The 19,710-nt window shown below is 39.6% G+C and overlaps 1 protein-coding gene across 1 annotated transcript in view; it reads right to left on the bottom strand.

The window, feature by feature from the left end:
- ppp2r5eb (protein phosphatase 2, regulatory subunit B', epsilon isoform b) overlaps positions 1 to 19,522 on the bottom strand; it is a 52,474-nt gene extending 32,952 nt beyond the window's left edge. The window contains exons 1-2 of the mRNA XM_086182260.1: positions 19,368 to 19,522; positions 11,921 to 12,084 (exon numbers count right to left, since the gene is read on the bottom strand). Of these exons, the coding sequence (XP_086038386.1) occupies positions 11,921 to 12,084; positions 19,368 to 19,405 (202 nt within the window). The 5' untranslated portion in view covers positions 19,406 to 19,522. The remainder of the gene's footprint in view (positions 1 to 11,920; positions 12,085 to 19,367) is intronic.
- Between the last annotated feature and the right edge of the window lie 188 nt (positions 19,523 to 19,710).

The following is a 19,710-nucleotide window of genomic DNA, read 5'->3' as shown; positions in this document are numbered from 1 at the left end:
TGCCCAGGAGGTAAAAAAACAAAAGGATTCACATTATTCGTGCAACTAACCAGGACATGCAGGCTGTTCAGTTGGTGTTATCTAAAGGTAAAAAAAATAAATAAATAAATACCTCACACACAAAAAAAAAAAATCTCCCCTTAGATGATCCCCATTTTCTAGCCCACCCACTGGTTAGCAGTTTCTGGCCATTTTTTGTCAACAATGACGAGGAAAAACTCCTGCACAGTGCCTAACTTACTGCTGGAATATTTATTTCCACATATAATGTTTCAGTCCGACTTCTTCATCAAGTGTTGGGTAGTTTTTGCTCTCATTATATTTTGACTGACTGTGGGATCATTTACTGGACTCCATCATAATGTCCTAAGCTGCTATGGAAACAGAATCATGGAAAACTCAAAAATGTGATTTGTGTTGTTATAAAACTATTATAACAAAAATGAGACAACATGGAATCAAAACTACATGTTGACAAGTGGAATAGTTCACGTGTTCAGCCTCAAATGTTTCCAGTTTTTTTCTCATCATGTAGTTCCGACCCCAATTGTCACTGGTTTTTACACCACAAACTGGTTTCATCAAGACAGTTCACTTTAAATATTTTCATGAAATAATATCAATTTAAGCTTGGATTCGGTAGTACATCTTACATGAGGTTTTTTCAAGACTTGAAAATCTTTTGCGTCACTTTACGCTGTCAGTGTATAGCTATGACAAACACGGTAATTTTAGCATTTTTCTCATTAAAAAAAAAAAAAAAAAAAAGGAAACACGGATTTCAAAACTTCCCAGTGGAATTTGGGTAGTGAACATTATGTTTTTCATGATGTAGCATAAGGCCTTGAAAACTTTTTAAGGGGAAACAAACCCAACAGCAAAAAGGAAAATTCTCATACTAAAATGGCTCCTGATTGCCACTGGTCACTGCTCAAACCTTTGAGGACATTTTTCACGACTATGGATTCAGACAGATACATAGTCTTTCATGCGATAATTCCTAACCTTTTGAATCTTACATTACTATTCTGATTAGGGCTGCAACTACCTTACATTTCATTATGTTGGCTATAAAAATTAAGCAGATTTGAATAAACCAATTACTCTTTTGATGATATTTTCTACTAAGGTCGTAAAATGTCAGAAAATAGTAAAAGGCAAATGAAAAAAACGTTTCCAAAATCAATACATGATCTGTCGTGAAAAAACATCACCCAGCCACCCAAAAAATTTGTTTCCCATCAAAAAAGACTGTGATAACAGAATTAACCCACATCTGGAAGGGTTTGACAAGTGCATTAGAACAATTCAATTATTTAAGTGTTTGACTCCTTATCACTCCAACTCTCAGCTCAACTTTGTGATGTTTAATCTGAAGAGGTTCAATGTTTCTACTCTGCCTGTGTGGAGGGAAGGGGGAGGATGGAAGCAAAGAGTTGTTGCCTGACAAGAACCATCTCCTTCCCCTCCTCCTTTCCTTCCTCTGCCACAGCAAATTACAGGCCTTCCTGTCCTTCCTGCAGCTTTCCCGCCAGCACTGTCCTGACTCTCCACCTCTCCTTCTGTGCCTGTATCTTCCTCATTCAGCCTCCTTTAGCTAGCATCTCTGTGAAACCCTCAATGGAGCTTATTGCAAATGTCACGAACTGTAATGGGTATGTAAATGAGATTATATAAAAATTCCACCGATGTATTTTAAGTATTGCTGCAGAATCTTGTCATCCTGCATTTCATGAAAGCTATGCGGTGTGTTTTGGTTGCTATAACAACCAAACCGACCAAAACAGCTGACTGGCATTTTACCCCCTTCCTAAGGATGTTTAGTATCTGGCGAAAACTTTCACATGTACATATGTTTGAGTAAATAACAAAACCTTCAGGGCCTGCAGGCAGTGAGACCAGATAATGTGCACAATTTTCATCATGATTTTTCAGGAGATATTTGTTTTTATATACCACCTTGATGAAGACAGGAAACAGTGTGCTCACTTTTTTTTGGGGGGGGGGGGGGGGGGGGGGTTCACACTCAGTCATCTAGAGTGCCACCTGGGAGCTGCATGTTGCAACCTCTGCCTCGTCATGCATGATTTAACATAGCGCTAAAAGGCTGACGACCACCACCAAGAAGTGAGAATAGCATTGCCCTTTCATCTCTGCCCAGATACACGATTTAGGTTTGGTGGGACACTTGTCTGCAAGCAAAGATTTTGTCAACAGGCTAGCAACCCATGTATGGCTTATGGCTCATATATTGTTATGACGACTGTCGGTACGGCAACCTATCACATCCAATGGATTATGTAAAATGTGTGACGATAGGAAAAGTATCATATTATGTTGTGCTCTACACTACTCACTAGACGATGGCAGTTCAGTGAATGTGCAATAACTTGAAGTGTTATACCTCAGTTACTTTGATGCTCACTCTACCACTTTTTTCTCTTTTGTAAAGAATATCTGTACACACACACACACACACACACACACACACACACACACACACACACCTGTCTGCTTCTCCGTAAGAAAGACAGTTGGGTATCCAACAGTACCTGATTTTACTACTTTAAAGTACCTATGTAATTTGGTCGGTGCCAAACCCCAGTGTAGACAAATACCTGCTGAGGTAAAGATCTGTATTATGGATGACAACCTCCTACATCCCTACATGAAACCAATCCAAATCCCTAAAACCTGCTTATACCCGATTCGCGTAATAAATAAAAATAAAACTAGGGATGCAACAATTTCCCTGTCCGGGGCCAGAATCAGTCAGTTTTCAGCATGACCAGCCCTGGTTGATAGCTGGTGCCATGTATTTCTGATTCCTAACCAGCCACTTGCCGGTGCACCAATTTCACTATAAACACATCAATCAAGAGACGACGACCAAAACCAGCAGAATCTGAGCAAGTTAACAAAGCCAGCGCACAGCTGGGAATTGCCACTGTGTGGAGAACTGACATGATTGATGTCACTAGACCACAGCACAGCCATGCCCAGCATAATTAAGGGTTAAATGTGGAAGTTCTTCACAGTGACCAAAGAAGACATGAATGTAGCAGTTTTCAAAACATGAAACCCCCCCCCCCCCCAAAGAAAAGGTGATTTAAATGATTTTATATTTTGTCAAGTATAGTTCTTAGCTAGAAAATTGGAATAAGCAAAAATCAATATTGGCAACCCACACTAACAAAAAAATTGGAAATCGGAAAAGAAAATTTTAATCTGTACAGCTCTAAATAAGATAATGATAATCAAAAGATCTAATATGTAAGAGGAACTTGCAACTGCCCAAAACATCAAGCTTTATTTGGCCTGTTTCATTTTTTACCTTATGCAGCTTGCAAGCTGCCACAAAGTAATTAATATGGCATCCAGCATCAATATTCAAGCATGTCCATGCATATAACTTATAAGTACTCCCAGGAAATTCAGATGCTAGTTCTAATGCAGGTAATTCTATTTCTTGATGTTGTGAATTTTTCTTGTTATTTCACGAAGGTAAATCACCATTTACTGAGGCGGCTCATGTTATGGAATGATATAAAAGGGTCTGGGTCTATTGTGAACATTCCTCCAGCGTGCGTCATGCTTTTGCCTGGGGATCCCCTTGAGGAAACTGCACCCTCCTTGTCTTCCTCTCAGTGTCTAAGAAGGAGCTGCGCTGCCAGCGAATGGATTTATGTAATCTACCGTGTCTCACCGAGAACCTACTTGTCGTTTCTGGCTAAGGTCTGACCTGTGATAGTGACTAATACGGGAGGAAGTGAAAAGATGGGAATTGTGCACAGTCTGCTAGGATACAGCCATCCAGTAACCGGTGAGAAATTACTGACATGAGAAACCCAAATGCGACAAAGTTGAAGCAAGGACAAGATCTAAAGCAGAATTCATATCCTTGATTCCACAAACTTATCAATGGAAACATCCTTTTATCTATAACATCTATTGAGAAAAAAGGAAATCCTACTTTATAACAGACGGAGGCTGTGTTTTATGAAAGGATTATAGAAATGAATGATACCCATTTAAACCAATCTCTTTTAAAAGAAAAATCCCTTAAAACTTAGGCAGCATGACAGGAATCTTGGCATGTCAAGGGACCATTTAACAAAAACAGGAAAAAAATTAGTAAAACAACAGCTCTATCATCTACAATGGTACATTAAATGCTGCCTAGAGGGGAAAATAACACTAGATTGGGAGGAAAACATGACGATTAAAAAAAGAATACACAGAAGAATACACAGGACATATACATTTTTCTTCTGACTGCTGGTTTAAACATTACCAGGCTGAGCCTCAAGGCAACTTCTGAGACAGCCAGTCAGTTAATAAAACAGAGCTCTGGCTGATAACGCATCTCCATGGCTGTTACACTCTGACAGATTAGAGGAAGGAGAGCTCGTCAGTCAACGAACAAATTTGGTGACAAAAGGCCGCCTTGTGTGGCGTACCTGGGGTCACTCGTGATGTCATCATCTGAGGTTGACTATGTGGGTCTACAATGGCTGATTCTATTTACCAGTTCAATTTTACTAATCGCTGATTTAACACTGGGGCTTTGGCCATTCGTCACAGAGAGCCCAATGTTTATCTGTTCCTCCACAGCACACAAGGGGAAAAATTTAACTTAATCCTTGTTCTTCCACTTGATTTACATGGACATATATGGGAGTGGGGAGGCTTGAGGCTTGAGGGGGTCTTGTGACCAGGCGGAAGGCTTCCTGATCTATATCCTGGGAAATTAATGAGACATTCCAGCTTCTGTACAGACCGGGCCGTGAAATGTCAGCATTTCAGCCACTCCACAAATCTAAAAACATCCCATGTTCGTAGAGAAAAATGTTACACCAGTTCTTTAGATCTACTAGCCCTCATTGTGGGACTGACTGAACTAGGCTGATAATCCCTAATCCTCATTTTACCTATAACACCAGGGACAATAGTTCCTTATCGTAGCGACTGCTATTGGTTCTATGTCTATAAACATCTCATGAGTCTTCATTCTCTGATACTGTAGATACTGTTCTGAGGTACTCTTAATATGTATCAAAAACAATCATCTCATTCTGTGCCATAAATCAATTTTATCAAATCGATCAGATGGCTACTAAAATAGAAAAATGGCCGAAAGCCATTTCATCATAATTGTTGTGCCTGCAAAACATTGAATGAATAGTTGTGACACAACACTTAAAAATGGCACAGATATGAGAAATTTTCAGATGCATTTGATTTGAAAACTTCCTGATGCACATCGTGGCAAAGTCACAACATATGCGTTTGAGCAGCACTTGCGCTTCCCCCACGGCAAGCTCAACACACACCACATTCCAGCTACTTATTTTCATGTATTCAAATATTTATAAATAAGGGACTCTTCATCAGTGATCGATGCATCCATCTATCTATCATTCATATATATACTCATATATATATATATATATATATATATATATATATATATATATATACTCATATATATACACTCATATATATACACTCATATATATATATACATATACATACATATACATATACTCATATATATACACATATATATATACACACATATATATATATACATATACAGTATATACATACATATATATATATACACACACATACATATACAGTATATACATACATATACATCTCTCCATCTATATCATTTATTTAAATATATATCTTTGTTTATATGATATGTGATATGTATATATTATATTTATGTTTATATAATAACTCATATAAACAAAGAGAAAAATATGTTGAATACCTCCAAATATGTTTTATATTTTAGATTCCTTAGAGTAGCCACTCTTTGCTTTGTTGACAGCGCTGCAAATCCGTGGCCTTCTTTCAGCGAGCTTCATTATGCAGTCACCTGATGGTTTTCTCTTCACAGGTTTGCCTTCTCAGGGTTCATTTGTGGAATTTCTTGCCTTCTTAACAGGGTTGGGACCATCAGTTGTGCTGTGCAGAAATCAGGTTAGAACACAGCTGACAACTCCATTTGACAAGTGTTAGTATTCAAACCCATAGTCCATCATTACTTTAAGAACTGAAGGTCAGTCAGTCTGGAATATTGCCAAAATTTTGAGTGTGTCCCCAAGTGCAGTCGCAAAAACCACCAAGCTACAATGAAATTGGCTCACATGAGGACTGCCAAGGAAAGGAAGACCAAGACTCTCCTCTACTGCTGAGGATAAGTTCATCCGAGTCACCAGCCTCAGAAATCACAAGTTAACAGCACTTCAGATTAAAGCCCAGATAAATGCCACACAGAGTTCTAGTAGCAGACTCCTCTTAACATCTACTGTTCAGAGGCGCCAATCAGGCCTTTATGGTCGAAGAGCTGCTAGGAAACAACAACTAAGGAAAAGCAACAAGCAGTGGGGATTTCTTTGGGCCAAGAAACACAGGGAATGAACATTGGACCAGTGGAAATCTGTGCTTTGGTCTGATGAGTCCAAATTTGAGATCTTTGGTTCCACCTGCCGTGTCTTTGTGCGACGCAGAAAAGGTGAATGGATGGTCTTACATGCATGGTTCCAACTGTAAAAGCATGGAAGAGGAGTGGTGGTGCTTTGCTGGTGACACTGTTGGGGATTTATTCAAAATTGAAGGCACACTGAACCAGCATGGCTCCCACAGCATCCTGCAGTGACACACCATCCCATCCGGTTTCAATTAGCTGGACCATAATTTATTTTTCAACAGGACAACGACCTCAAACACACCTCCAGGCTGTGTAAGGGCTATTTGACCAAGAAGGGGAGATGGAGTGCTGCTTCAGATGACCTGGCCTCCATCTGACCTAAACCCAGGTCAGATGGTTTGGGATGAGATGGACTGCAGAGCGAAGGCAATGAGGCCAACAAGTGCTCAGCATCTCTGGCAACTCCCTCAAGACTGCTGGAAAACCATTTCAGGTGACGACCTCACACGGCTTATCAAGAGAACGCCAAGAATGAGCAAAGCAGTAATCAAAGCAAAGGGTGGCTATTTTGAAGAATCTAAAATATAAAACATGCTTGACTTATTTCACACTCTTTTGTTTTCTACATAATGCCATATATTTTAATTTATAGTTTTGATGCTTTCAGTGAGAATCTACAATGTAAATAGTCATGAAAATAAAGAAAAAATATTAATGAGAGGGTGTGTCAAAACTTTTGACTGGTATCTATCCATTGGTCGATAGATAGATCAGTAGATTGATTGATAAAAGTAACTGGATCTTTCCCTTGTCACCTTAAGAGTTCACCAGACTGACACATTGAAAAGAAGTTCAAATTCTAAACATATACCAGCACGACATGTTTCTGGTTTTCTTTTGATTGGCCGAACTTTGAGTGGCCTTTCACTTACTTTATCCAAGTCAGTGTGCCCCTCTGAAGAAAAGCTGTAGCCCACCCCTACATAAGATCTGTAACAGCTAACTGCATTGAGCACTTCCCTTTCCTGAGTTGCCATAACAACTCTAAATATGGCAGATATATCAACAAGCACTTGATTTATTTTTTAAAAATCCAATTAATATCAATCTTTATTTGAAAGATCTGATATCCGTTCATTCAGATTGATGTGTAATGCAATGATAAAAAGTGATTTAAATTTTTTTTCTGTTTTTAGACACATCGCCCTTCAACACAAGCTGTGTATAGTAACTAATATTCTCTGTTCCACCTTTCAAAACTACCGCAGCAGCATTTAAGCTTCAATCATACAAACAACTGTCCAACTGCTGCTATCAAGCAGACACACAGAAGTTATATGTGCCATGATCCAAATGTTCTCCAAACCCCAGGTGACTGACAACTAGGGGCCCTTTCAAGTGTGTCATGATGTTTTCCGTCTTTGTCTCAGAATCATCCAGTATGTGCAGCCACACCCCAATCACGTGATGACCTAAAACAAACCAGTATTCCATTTCATATAGTACAGGATGTTTCTGCAAGAAAATGACAACAGCAGACAGGAAATGAACACCTCACAGTAAAATCTGTTAATGGTGATGTATCTGACTGTGTTTCTAATTCAGGACAGCGCGAGTCTGTTGGAAGTAAACCGCCTCCAGACGCTCCTCTGCGGGACTAAACAGTCTCCAGTGGAGCTTCTTGGCGGTCAGCAGCAGACTGTAATTGTAGAGTATAGGTGAGAAATGTGAGGAGCTGTGTGAATGTGAGCATGTGATACTGATGCAGAAAGGACTGAACATTTTGCGATCCACCTGAAGGGATTCAACACTGAGGGATACCTCAGCACTTAAGTTACTTGCATCAGAAATATTACAGGAAGCATCACTAGTTGTCTCTGGAGGAGAGACTTTCGGTTCAAAGGCATTTGCATCACTGTCTGATTTGTTCAGAAATTTGAAGAGAAGCTAAATGACAATTCAGTCTAATTATTGGGTAGCCGACAGCTTTGCTGTGATCGTTAATGTTGCTGCATAGTTCTATTTTTTGGCAGCAAATGTTTCTCCAAATGTTGACCCAAAAAAAGGCCAAAAATACTTCTTCACATTAATTGTCTGGTGTCATTTCATGGCTTCCCAGCACTTGTAATTACACAGTTTATGGGATGGCAACAGATCAAAATGAGTTTGCAATGTATTAACACCACACCCTTTAAGAACAGAGCATAGCCAAACACAAACAAAATGAATTTTGAATTCAGAATGATCACAAGTGGTTGAATATTGGGGTTTTTTTCAGTGTAGTCTTTGAGGAGAAAAATGAGAAGTGCAGGAAAAAATTATCCACCAGAGTGTAGTCAGACAGTGAACCTGAGTAAACCATTAAAAAAAAAAAATCAGGTTTCATCTATGAATTTTGATCCATTTTGAAGAATTGCATTACGAAAGATTGATGAGAAACTTTTTCCCAATGGACAGCTTCTGTTCGGACTTTTTTATTTGCTTCATGTCTTTTTATTTGCATTGTGTCAGTTTTCTTTGCTACAAACTCAACTTGTGTGCTGTGCTTGCTGCCTGTCAGTAAAGCAACTCCTCCGAACCTTCGCCCAACTGGGTCGTAAAGTGGTGATCTCCATGAAACACAATTGAACAACATTAATACAGAGTGATGCCCCAACCCTACAGCATTTTCTCTTATTTCAGTTTGCTTAAATTTGCTTGATAATTATATGGAAACAATTTATTACTGGCCAGAATTAAACTCAACAAGACCATGCCAAACCAAGGATCCTTATACCTATGGTCAAAAGGCAATATTTTACAATATCAACATTTAGAAAAAACATGTAAATGGAGCTACCCTGCTTTCATGCAACCTTAGTTATCCTTTAAAAAAAACAAAACAATTCTGATGATATTTGGGTTCTTTTTTCAAACAGTGGGCACCTCTAGAAATGATGTTTGAACTTCCTGCTCAGGTGTACGGCTTGTGGTGTATTGATACAAAAGACCAACATGTTTAGGAGAACCCTGAAGGCCAAGCAAACACACGTACACAAACAAAAACAACCCAGAAAGCGCTCAGGGTTGCCTTCCAGTCCTGGATTTGAGCCTCATCATCTCTAAGTCAGAAGATTCAATACCTAACCGGACAGAAACCAGGAAGTGGCTTTGCTGCAAACTGACTGACAGTGAATCTGTCTGGCTGCATTCCACCAAAATACTACACTGCTGTGTTTACACAAGTGAAACATGAATGAGGCGTCCCATTGTGGATTACTACAGCCGACTGCATACCAAACATTGCCTTCTCATCAACTTCAACCTGGGCTAGAATTTGCCAATGAGATGACGCACACACACACAGACAAACTTTGACTTACCGTCCAGAAACAATATATCTGTATGTAAGGAGCTCAAATTTTATTCCCTCTGAGCCTTGAATTATTTTTTTGTTCCCTTATTTATTCATTTATTATTGTTCACTAGAAATTAAAGTACCGCACCTGTGCAGACCAAGAGGTATGATCACAGTAGTATCATCACATTTATCTTGCCTATACTGACCCAAAGCATTGATATTTTGTGAGAATAGAGATATTTGATACCTTTTTTCATCACAGGCTAAAGATATGTATATGCATGTAAATAAAACATGGTAATATTATGAAGTGATTTATTGGTACTGGCATGAGTTTCTACTGGTACATTTATACAACAGTTAGTTCTGTCCACGTGATCATCATAAATTTGGATGTTTTTTCTCCATCCCCTTAGTTTGCCCGCTCGCTGTGTGTGCAGCCGCTGCTGTGGCTGTGCCCCACCCTGAGTATGTTTTGCTTGATTTGTTCCAATTGAAAAACTGATGATACCTGATGTTTTTACAGCTTCTGGCAGTGATCGATGGTGTAATTTTGGCGATTCCTTAAAGAGAACATGTCTGGGGTTTTCGAGGGTTAACAAGGAATCAAAAGACTCGAGTATGAAAGATTTCTCCCGCTTCGGTGACTCAGACAGAATGCAGCATTGACCTTCCCAGCATGATCATCATGATGATCAACCTGTCTAGGCACGCAGCTCACACACACGCGCGCGCGCACACACACACACACCAAACCAGCAGGTATGAACAGCAGCAGAACTCACGCAAAGCAAGGCAGGAAAATAAGAGGCCTGGTTTAGTACATCCAGCTGCAATTTCATGACAATTTCTCAACTCAAATGTCATGACAACCACCCAACAGAGAGCAGTTTTAGCAGTTAACATGTTAAACAGCCCAATGGAGGAAAGGTGAAGCTCATGTTGAAAACTCCCACTAAGCTCACACTTGACACCACCTTAGTACTCTAGGATGCTTTCAACTACTAGTGCAAATATTACAGAACTTCAATGATGTTTTTATAATGATCAGAAATGGATTTATGATACTGTCATTGAATGCTCTAGAATTGCGAGGGGAAGGACTTGAACCACATGGTCATCATCCCGATCACCCTAAAAGTTGAAGTGAATTTTAAAACCATAAAAGTACTTCTGAATCAGTCTTTCTACTGCAATGTTTCCTTCATTTCATGATTTCACCAGCTTGCTTTATCATGCAGATGAATCCAAGCGTAGATTTGTTCTGTTCAAAGTCAAACTCGAAAGTAAAAAGGTGCAACAGGCTTAAACCCAGTGATGAGCACTGCTTAAATATTCTGCATACTTTGTTGCACCTCCAGTAAACAGGTTAATCAGTTGTTGCTCTTGAAAAAAAGAGACAGGCCTTTGCTGACATTTGAAGGTAGGGCGAAGATGATCATTACTGAAAATACACAAGTAATGGCACACTTCAACCCATCTCCCGTGGATAGCCTTTATAAGGCCACTCCCACTGAAGGACCTGCCCTTGTCTGACCTCGTTCAGGAGAGAAATCAGTTCACTAACCAGAAGGGTAGTGACTTCTGGGCATTGCTGTAAAGTGCCAGGTTAGGCTCAATGTTGATTGATCCCAACCGAACATAATTTTTCAACAGCTATGGCCAGGGTATTGCTTATGAGCCTGCCATAACAACAACTGCTAGTTGCTATACTTAATGCCACATGGTGCGTGCCTGAGTTCTTACTCAGGAAAACCATGTATGAGATGCACTGTGTACAGAATGAAAAGTTGAGACACAAGTTTAAAAGCTGTTTGACCATATTACAAGCAGCTCTGATGAACTTAAGTCATTCAGTGAGGCAGCAAGGTACTGACAAGAAGCAGGAGAAAATAAAATTCAACATAGATGGAGATCAGGTCAAAAAGATCGCATGCAAGTTAGACATTTCCAATCAGATAACCTTGGTCTAAATAATGTCAGGATTATGGGGAACTAATCAACATTTAAGTAATGCTGAAATCAGGTAAAATCAAGCCTCATTTGTGAAACAGCTCTGTCATCAGTTGAAAAGAAGATTAATCCTTGAGAAAGTGAACTGCTTCCAGTCTTTCTTCAACACCCCCCCCCCTTACCCTTGAGCAGTGGCAAGGGCGTGAGCTCGATGGGTTTGCCCTGAGAGCGGAACTGGGACGAACTTTGCGACCGCTTCTGCTTGGCCTTCCTGACAGACTTCCGTGAAAATCCGTCCACTTTGTCCACAGATGGAGACGTGGTGGCTGCCGAGGACATAGCCCTGCTGGAAGACACAGAGGAGGGGGGGTGGGGGAAGACTGTTAGTACAATTCCATCACACACAAGTTTAGAGAGCTCTTTGTTTAAAGTCAACAACAGGTATCACCACAGAGCACTGTCTTTACAGATCAGACTATAATTGATCATTACAAAACTGCAGTAATCGAATGGGGAAGTTCAACTACCATAAATATGGTATTTAATAACTACACAAAGCACAACTAAAAAGTTTACTTGAACGTTATTCCCATTAAACGGATACACTTCTGCAGCAGAATTTAACACTGCACTAAAACTCAGTATTACACTTTGCAGCATATAGTCCAACTTTGGTCAATATAGCCAATCAAAATTAGCTCCTGAAACTGAAAATTGCCAAAAAAATAAAATGCATTCAGAAGCCCTCATTTTTTCTAACAGTTAAAATGTTTATTTGATTAATTGGTCGGTCAGACATTTCCATCACTATATAATTATAGCAGTGATGTAGCTCAATTGCTTTGTTTTAATTTAATTGTGTTTACATGATAAATTCCACAACTGAGATGAGACAGTGTACAGAGAAGTGCACAGATCATCACACACAATATTTAATTGTGGACTGAATATTCATCTTAATTATTAATGTCATGCAGCATTACATGTGTACATATTAGCATCCTACAATAAGAGAGCAATGCGATGTTAGCTAGTTAAACTATTAGAGAGGGTACACAGGCAACTGTAGGTCTAAACTAACACCAAAACAATAAAACCCGGCAGCTTTTTCATGTACTCTTACTAGTTTTCTAGCTCAGCTTGCATTAAAAATCCAGCTCACACACCATGACAACACAACAACACGCCAACATCCACTCTGAAAAACCCAAGCCCATTACCCTGCCCAGAACCCTGTCAAAGGTAGCTACTTAGACTACATGAGAGATGTTCACTGACATCCTGGAATTCTCACAATTCAACTAACAACCCTTGTAGTAACAAACAGTGAAACACAAACATGTACAACTTTAGCTTCATCAGCAGGCCTTCCTACACGATTCTTTTAGTTCTATAACCCTGTGTAGAGAGAAAGCCTAAATCTCCCATCAGGAGACACACAAGCACACCGCAAGCCATCCTACCTGTCCACTGACCATCCCATGCACACGCAGACATAAAACAAAAAGACTACCATCTGCCCACAACAATGGAGCTAGCTCGAAGTCTGTGGGCAAGCGTCGCTGAGGGAGGAAGCTGAGGAAGCGGCCATGGTGTGTTTGCTGCTGATTACCTCCAACAAACTGGCTGTTCAAACGGTGATAAAAAAAAAACCTACCTACCACAGAGGACACACGTTTCACTACAAACCTACAAACTGCTGCTAGAAGACTTTTCTGGACCATGCCCGTGAGGACCTTTCTTATTAGACTGAAATATAAAATAGCATGAAAATATTTCATTTCCAACTTCAGTTCATATTTTCATTAACTTAAGTGAAAAATAATACATCTTTGTTTCCTGATAGCACCACTAAATGACATGTGGAGCTAAGCCATTATAATTCATGTGATGCATGATGTGATGGATGATGTTTAAAGGGTAAACAGAGTAAAATTACCCTCTGTGGAGATACATCGTTAACGCTAGGCCTGCAACAATAACCACTATATCAGCTAATTGTACAATAAATAAAAATGAAGGCAATAATTTTGCTGACCTCACTATGTGGTCAATTGACCTTATATCCCAGTTTGTTTACAGAATTATGTTTCAGACATTTTTTGTGTTGCACTTTGTTTGGATTTTTATTTGGGTTATTTAATTATGGTTCACATTTTAATTCTAATTTCTGACTCTGAATATTATTCAGAATTGCAATAAAAAATTGCACCCATCAGTGAGTAGTGTGAGATGATATACTCATACAGAAAATAGTAATCTAGCTTTTCAGTCTGTCAGTAACACCAGTGATGAAGAGGAGGAACAGGGCATTTAGGACTGTTAGACTGAACAGAGCTTTCTCAACAAAGAAGACAGCTGGCCTGCTCCTGTCCTTTAAGAGGGAGGATGAGAAGTAACCTTAGCTGCTAAAATGGGGAGAATTAGTACTTGCATGAGTGGGTCTGTATGTTGGCAATAAGTTTTTATCGCAGCTCAACATGAGCAAGGCCTTTAACCCAGCTGTATTCTAAAATCTTGAAGATATAACCTCATAGTGGTAGAACCCCTAACAGCATAAGTTAATCGAAGTTAACTAATGGCTATGCTCGGACTGAGCACCTGTGACCTCTTTTTGGTGACTTAACTGCCTGACTATGTAAGTAGGTAAAGACTTTCATTTAATACTCGCTTAATGTTTGCTCCCTCATCCAGATGAGTATTGAAAAGTGTATTCAGAGACTGAAAGGGGCTCATCTTGCTGTTTCACCAACCCAATATGTTCGGATTTTATTTTGTGATGTGTTCAGGAAGAGCTCAGAAAAAAACCTTTCTGACTCTCTATTAACAATGTTAATGTAAAAAATGTAAATAAAGTTAATGCAATTAAAGTGCTGCTACAGTGAATGCAAAGCCTTTGTATGTTGTCTTTATAAACTTGACAAACTGAATGCTTACAGACAACAATATTAGCAGAAGCAACAGCAACAACAGGTGACAGTGATGTCAGAACAAATAGCCTGCTCTGATCCATGCTCACTCAGCTGGACAACATGAAGGCCTTAAAAGAAACAAATTAAAGCTCTGTTATGTAATAAGACATGAATGAGACGCTGCAGGCTGTGACAGGGAGGACAGACAAGAAGAGGCAGTGGGATATACTCAGCCTTCAACACAAACACACACCAGCCCGAAGGCTGAGGGAGAATACACACTGGCAAAGACTGCCTTTGTCATGTCATCATTTAAGTGTTTTTAAATTCATCATTGGCTGCTGTCAGGGCTCACAAAAAATGTCTCAATTGTTCACAGATACTGACTTTTCTTTTTTTTTTTACTTACAACTTTACAAATGTATGTTCTCTATCAGAAACAAAGAGATATTTGTCCTGCTAGGTATAAATAATGTAAGTCTGTGATGATTTGAAAGTCATTCAAGAACTAAAATGTACACTAAATATCCCATTAGGACTGTGCCATTACATATCATTCATGATCATACCAGTATACATTTTTATGAGTCAAAGCAGCATATCCTGATGAGATCATTTTAGATTTAGCTCTGTGGTGGCTTTATCATGGTGACCTGTTGACGTCCAACCCACAACTGCTGGGAGCTACTTCATTTCTGTGGACATTGTTACAACAACAGGTCACACCTCAAATAAAGCACAATAATGTGCCAACTAAATACACTTGAAAACAACAGCCACTTGAAGCACAATACACCATCACATGCAGCAGACTATGACCTACAGCCCAAAAGACTTTTCAAAAAGATGTACAAAGAATTCCCTGACAAGCAGGCAGTTATGTTTTGCCTCAACCAGAGATGATCCATAACAATATTTTAGTAGCATGGTGCTATTTCAGTACCAGTATACCATAGAATATTAATTCACACACAGATGGGGGCAGAGCGGTCCCTTAAAATGCTAACTTGTCAGTCAGCAGAAGTAGCCAAAGTTAGCAGGCTACTGTAGTAACTTTAATTATAAGTGTCATTGACTTATTTTTGTCTGTATTTTGTTCTATCCTTAAAGGCTCTTTTTTTCCTCCCAGTTCATAAGCTAAAAAACTTAGTTACTTAGTTCTGCCCAGCTTACAGGCATGTGCCAGATCTTAGCTAGAATTGCCGATGAAAGACCTCCATGCAATACCAATTCAATGCAGGGCAATGAACTGTTTTCCTTTCCAATGTGGACTTAAATGCACTATAGACAAAATCACGTTTGAGAGGACAGAATGGGCATCATTTGCACATTATGCTAATGTTTCATATTTGCTATTCAAGGGAGATATTCTAATCCAGTGAGTGATGTTTAGATTATGTTTGTAAATCCCTCATACTACAGAAACATACACACAAACTTTGGACCGGAGGGAACTTTAAACAGTGTTGATGAGAAATGACGAAGCCAAGGGAGATAGGGAGGATCCAACATGACAACTCATTCCTAAACTGCTCCATCTTCATGATTCTCTGGCCTTGCAGCAATCGTTCATGTAAACCCTCAGTGTCCCTTCTTACATCATAACACCACTCGTTGCTTACTTGATGAACTATTAACCAACAGACATCAGAGTCACAGCTTGTTATTGCGTTGAATATCAAGAGGCCCTGATGTTATTAACTATGAACCTGTCAGAGGGCAGACGTCGAAGTGAGACTTGACTTAATGACCTGAAATCAACCAACACAGCAGCACTGGGAGCCATCAGAATCAAGGCTAGTTGTTCTGCATGCCTTCCGGATCGCTGACAAACCCAGATGTAATACAACATAAATAGCAAAGTTAATTACATTACCAAGACTACCTGACTTGTGACGAAAAGGACAAGCTGATGAGACAAGTGGGCTTTAATTATGGTGGGGTTTATACACCTCTGCAGACCTGCATAAACAGCACCAACAGATTCATCATCATCAGTCAAAACTGAGTTTGCCATAATTTTACAATTAGCAGTCATCAGAACCTACTATAAACAGACGTGGAAATGATGATGATGATGTAAATAATCTGAGAATAAAGTTACAGAGTTTTGCTTGGAACTATTCATCCCACACACACAGTCACATCTGACAAAACTACAAAAACATAACAAGAGAGTCATCTGTCATCTCTGTTCATTGTCCTCTTTCATAACCACACAGCTGTTAATGATCCCCTGCCTTCTAACAGGCATCACTAATGTCACCCTGAATGACAATACCTCCCCGGAAATGTTTGCTTCCTGCACCAGGTAGGTACCTCACCATCACTCCCAGAACACCGGCGAGTTCTATTATTATTATTTGGAGAAACTTGTGGCTGAGGACAAGGTATCACGAGCACTCGAGATCCAGGACATAGGATTATTGAGCTGATATCGGTATCTATCAATATCTGTATTTAAACAAGTTTATAAAATATCAATATTTTGCTTATTGTGAAAAACACACAAGGGTGAACTTGAAAAAGGACCATTGTTCTTTACTTCCAAAACATTTACAAAAGCTCATAAATCTTATATGTACTGTTGTTTCCTCAATGAGCCATGCGGAAGGAATATCTGATCACATACTATAGCTACTGGTATAGATCTGTGATCCAACATCCATTACAATCAATGACCTGCCAAAATTATGATACATCCATAAGGGTGACTGTGCAGAAAGGTTATATAGATTACCTGCACTGGTTGACAATTTTGTCTTACAAAACTATGCATAACAATACAAATATTGTAAAGCCCCTTCCATTGGCCAAAAATAATTCTTACCCTGGGAACGGGCATTTAAAGAAATTTCCTTAATTGATGTTGGAAAAATTAACCATAATTATTGATTTAATCATTATTGTAGTAGTGGCAGGTGATGGTAAGGTAGCCCTGTCCAGCTGTCTGTGGTTATCAAACTCATCTGATCTTAAAGACCTCTGCCCTCATTGATACTTAGGGGCAGTAAATCTGTCTGAATGATGTTGCAGAACCCTTGGATAATTTTCTCTGCCAGTTTATCATCACAGCACCTCCATGCTAACACTGAGGTGATGCTAAATTGAGATGAGGAGCACAGATTGACACAAACCAGGGACGGGTCAACAAGTGGTACATCATCTGGGTCGGTGTCTTGTTGTACTTATATAGGGCTTCACAGTGTTCACAGTGAATGTCATTTTTAAATGACACTACACAATAAAGCCTTTGATTGGTGAAGTATCAAGTGATCTACAAAATTCTCAACAACCCATGACTGATCATTGATTAATTGGACTCATCCCTATCAAACACCCACAAACATCTGTTTTGATTTGTTTTTTGTCTGCAATGGAAAGAGGTTTAACCTGCATTTTCTACTGGGTCAAATAATCCTGCAGTATACACAAGCATTTAACTGCTCCAGCTCCATTCTGCATGGATGGGAACACATACGTGCACTAATATGCCACCAACCACATATGACGAGCAGTAAGGGGTCCACTTAAACAAGGTGCACGGAGGCAAAGTAAGATTAGGGCCCCCACCAAACTTCCATCACTTATTATCACCTACTTGCTCTAGCATCAGTCAGTCAGCCTTGAGTTTGAACAACAGACTGGGGATTAAGACGAATGAATCAGCTTATTAGCGGGTTTACTCTGGTTAAAAAAAATAAATGCATGAATGCAGGTATGTCCAATGGGGAAGGGAATAAGTGAGTCCCTGTAGCATCTGAGCACATCACTGTGCAAACCAAACAAAAGACTGCAAATGGACACCTCAGCACCTGGGCTCATGGAGGCAATGCCTTATAGAGACCAATGTGTTCTGACGCCTCTGAAATCAACTGAGATTATCTAACAGCTAATTGGCTAACAGTGCAACAGCTCTGACGTAAACACTGACACTTTTCTGACCTTTTCTCATTCCTGTGAAGAGTTCCGTCCACATTTCCAGGAGGAAGAATGTCGATTAAAAGCAGCAGTTGCCATCAAATATTCAGGAAATTTTCAAACACAAGCCAGAGTAGGCTTGTTTATTCCTTCTCAAATTAAAATCGTGCAGTGCAAATTATGTGGATTTGCATATTTGACTTATTTTATTTATTAATAAAAGATGTACATCATGTTTAAGCAAAACAGCTGTTCAGGGCAACTTGGGGTTGGAACCTTCTCAGGTTTTTTATCATTGTAGTTGAAAACCAGCACAACACACCATCAATGTCATTTTTGTTGATTGATTTTAAAAATGTTATGGTAGGGACAGACAATTGGTAGATAGGCAGGGAGGGAGAGACAAATCATTTTACATATTGGTCAAAGTCTGAGCTTTTTCTGACTGTATTTCATGTTTCTACATACAACAGAAGGAGAGAAATAAAATTTTAAGTGGACAGTGATGATTTCAAAGGGTTAAAGACAAAAAAATCAATTGAGAAAAAGCCAATAATGCAAGAATGACAATAACTCTGTGCTATATTCATCATTAAGGAAAATGTGTGAAATGTTCAGAGCTGAGTAAACCCACTCTAGGAAGCTGTAACACTCAATAAGCAACAAGGTAAAAATTCATCTGTAGCTGCTACATCACCAATGAAAATATCTGTCAGTGCTTTTGCCAGCTACAATCATTCTCTCAGGACAGAAATCTTTAAAAATGCACTAACGGCGTGACTTCAGCTCCACTTACCTGTGCAACGGGGCACTGGAATCCCCCTGAACAACCATGAGTGCCTGACTTTCTATGTCTCACTCTGACTCCAACTAGCCAGCTAATGAAGAAAACACTCGGGTGCCACCGCAACGCACAAGGGAGAGCGAGACTACACGGCTGCCTGGTCAGGCTTATGGCACCAAAGCACCAGAGCCATTCCCCTCCCATGCCTCTTACATAAGAGAGCAGATGACATCCAAACGGGCTTCACTAAGGGAGGGATTAAAGAACAAGGAGGAAGGAGAGAGGAGGGGGCACAGCAAGCAACAGGGAGCGCAACAGAAAGGGAGGAAAAGTCAGGAGGGAGGGAGCTGCTGTT

Source organism: Aulostomus chinensis, chromosome 17, assembly GCF_037954235.1.
Source record: "Aulostomus chinensis isolate RoL2024-O1b breed Wild chromosome 17, RoL_Achi_v1.0, whole genome shotgun sequence".
In the NCBI taxonomy this organism is placed as follows: domain Eukaryota; kingdom Metazoa; phylum Chordata; class Actinopteri; order Syngnathiformes; family Aulostomidae; genus Aulostomus; species Aulostomus chinensis.
Note: the sequence above shows the minus strand (reverse complement) of the source record. Positions and strands in the feature narration are given on the sequence as shown.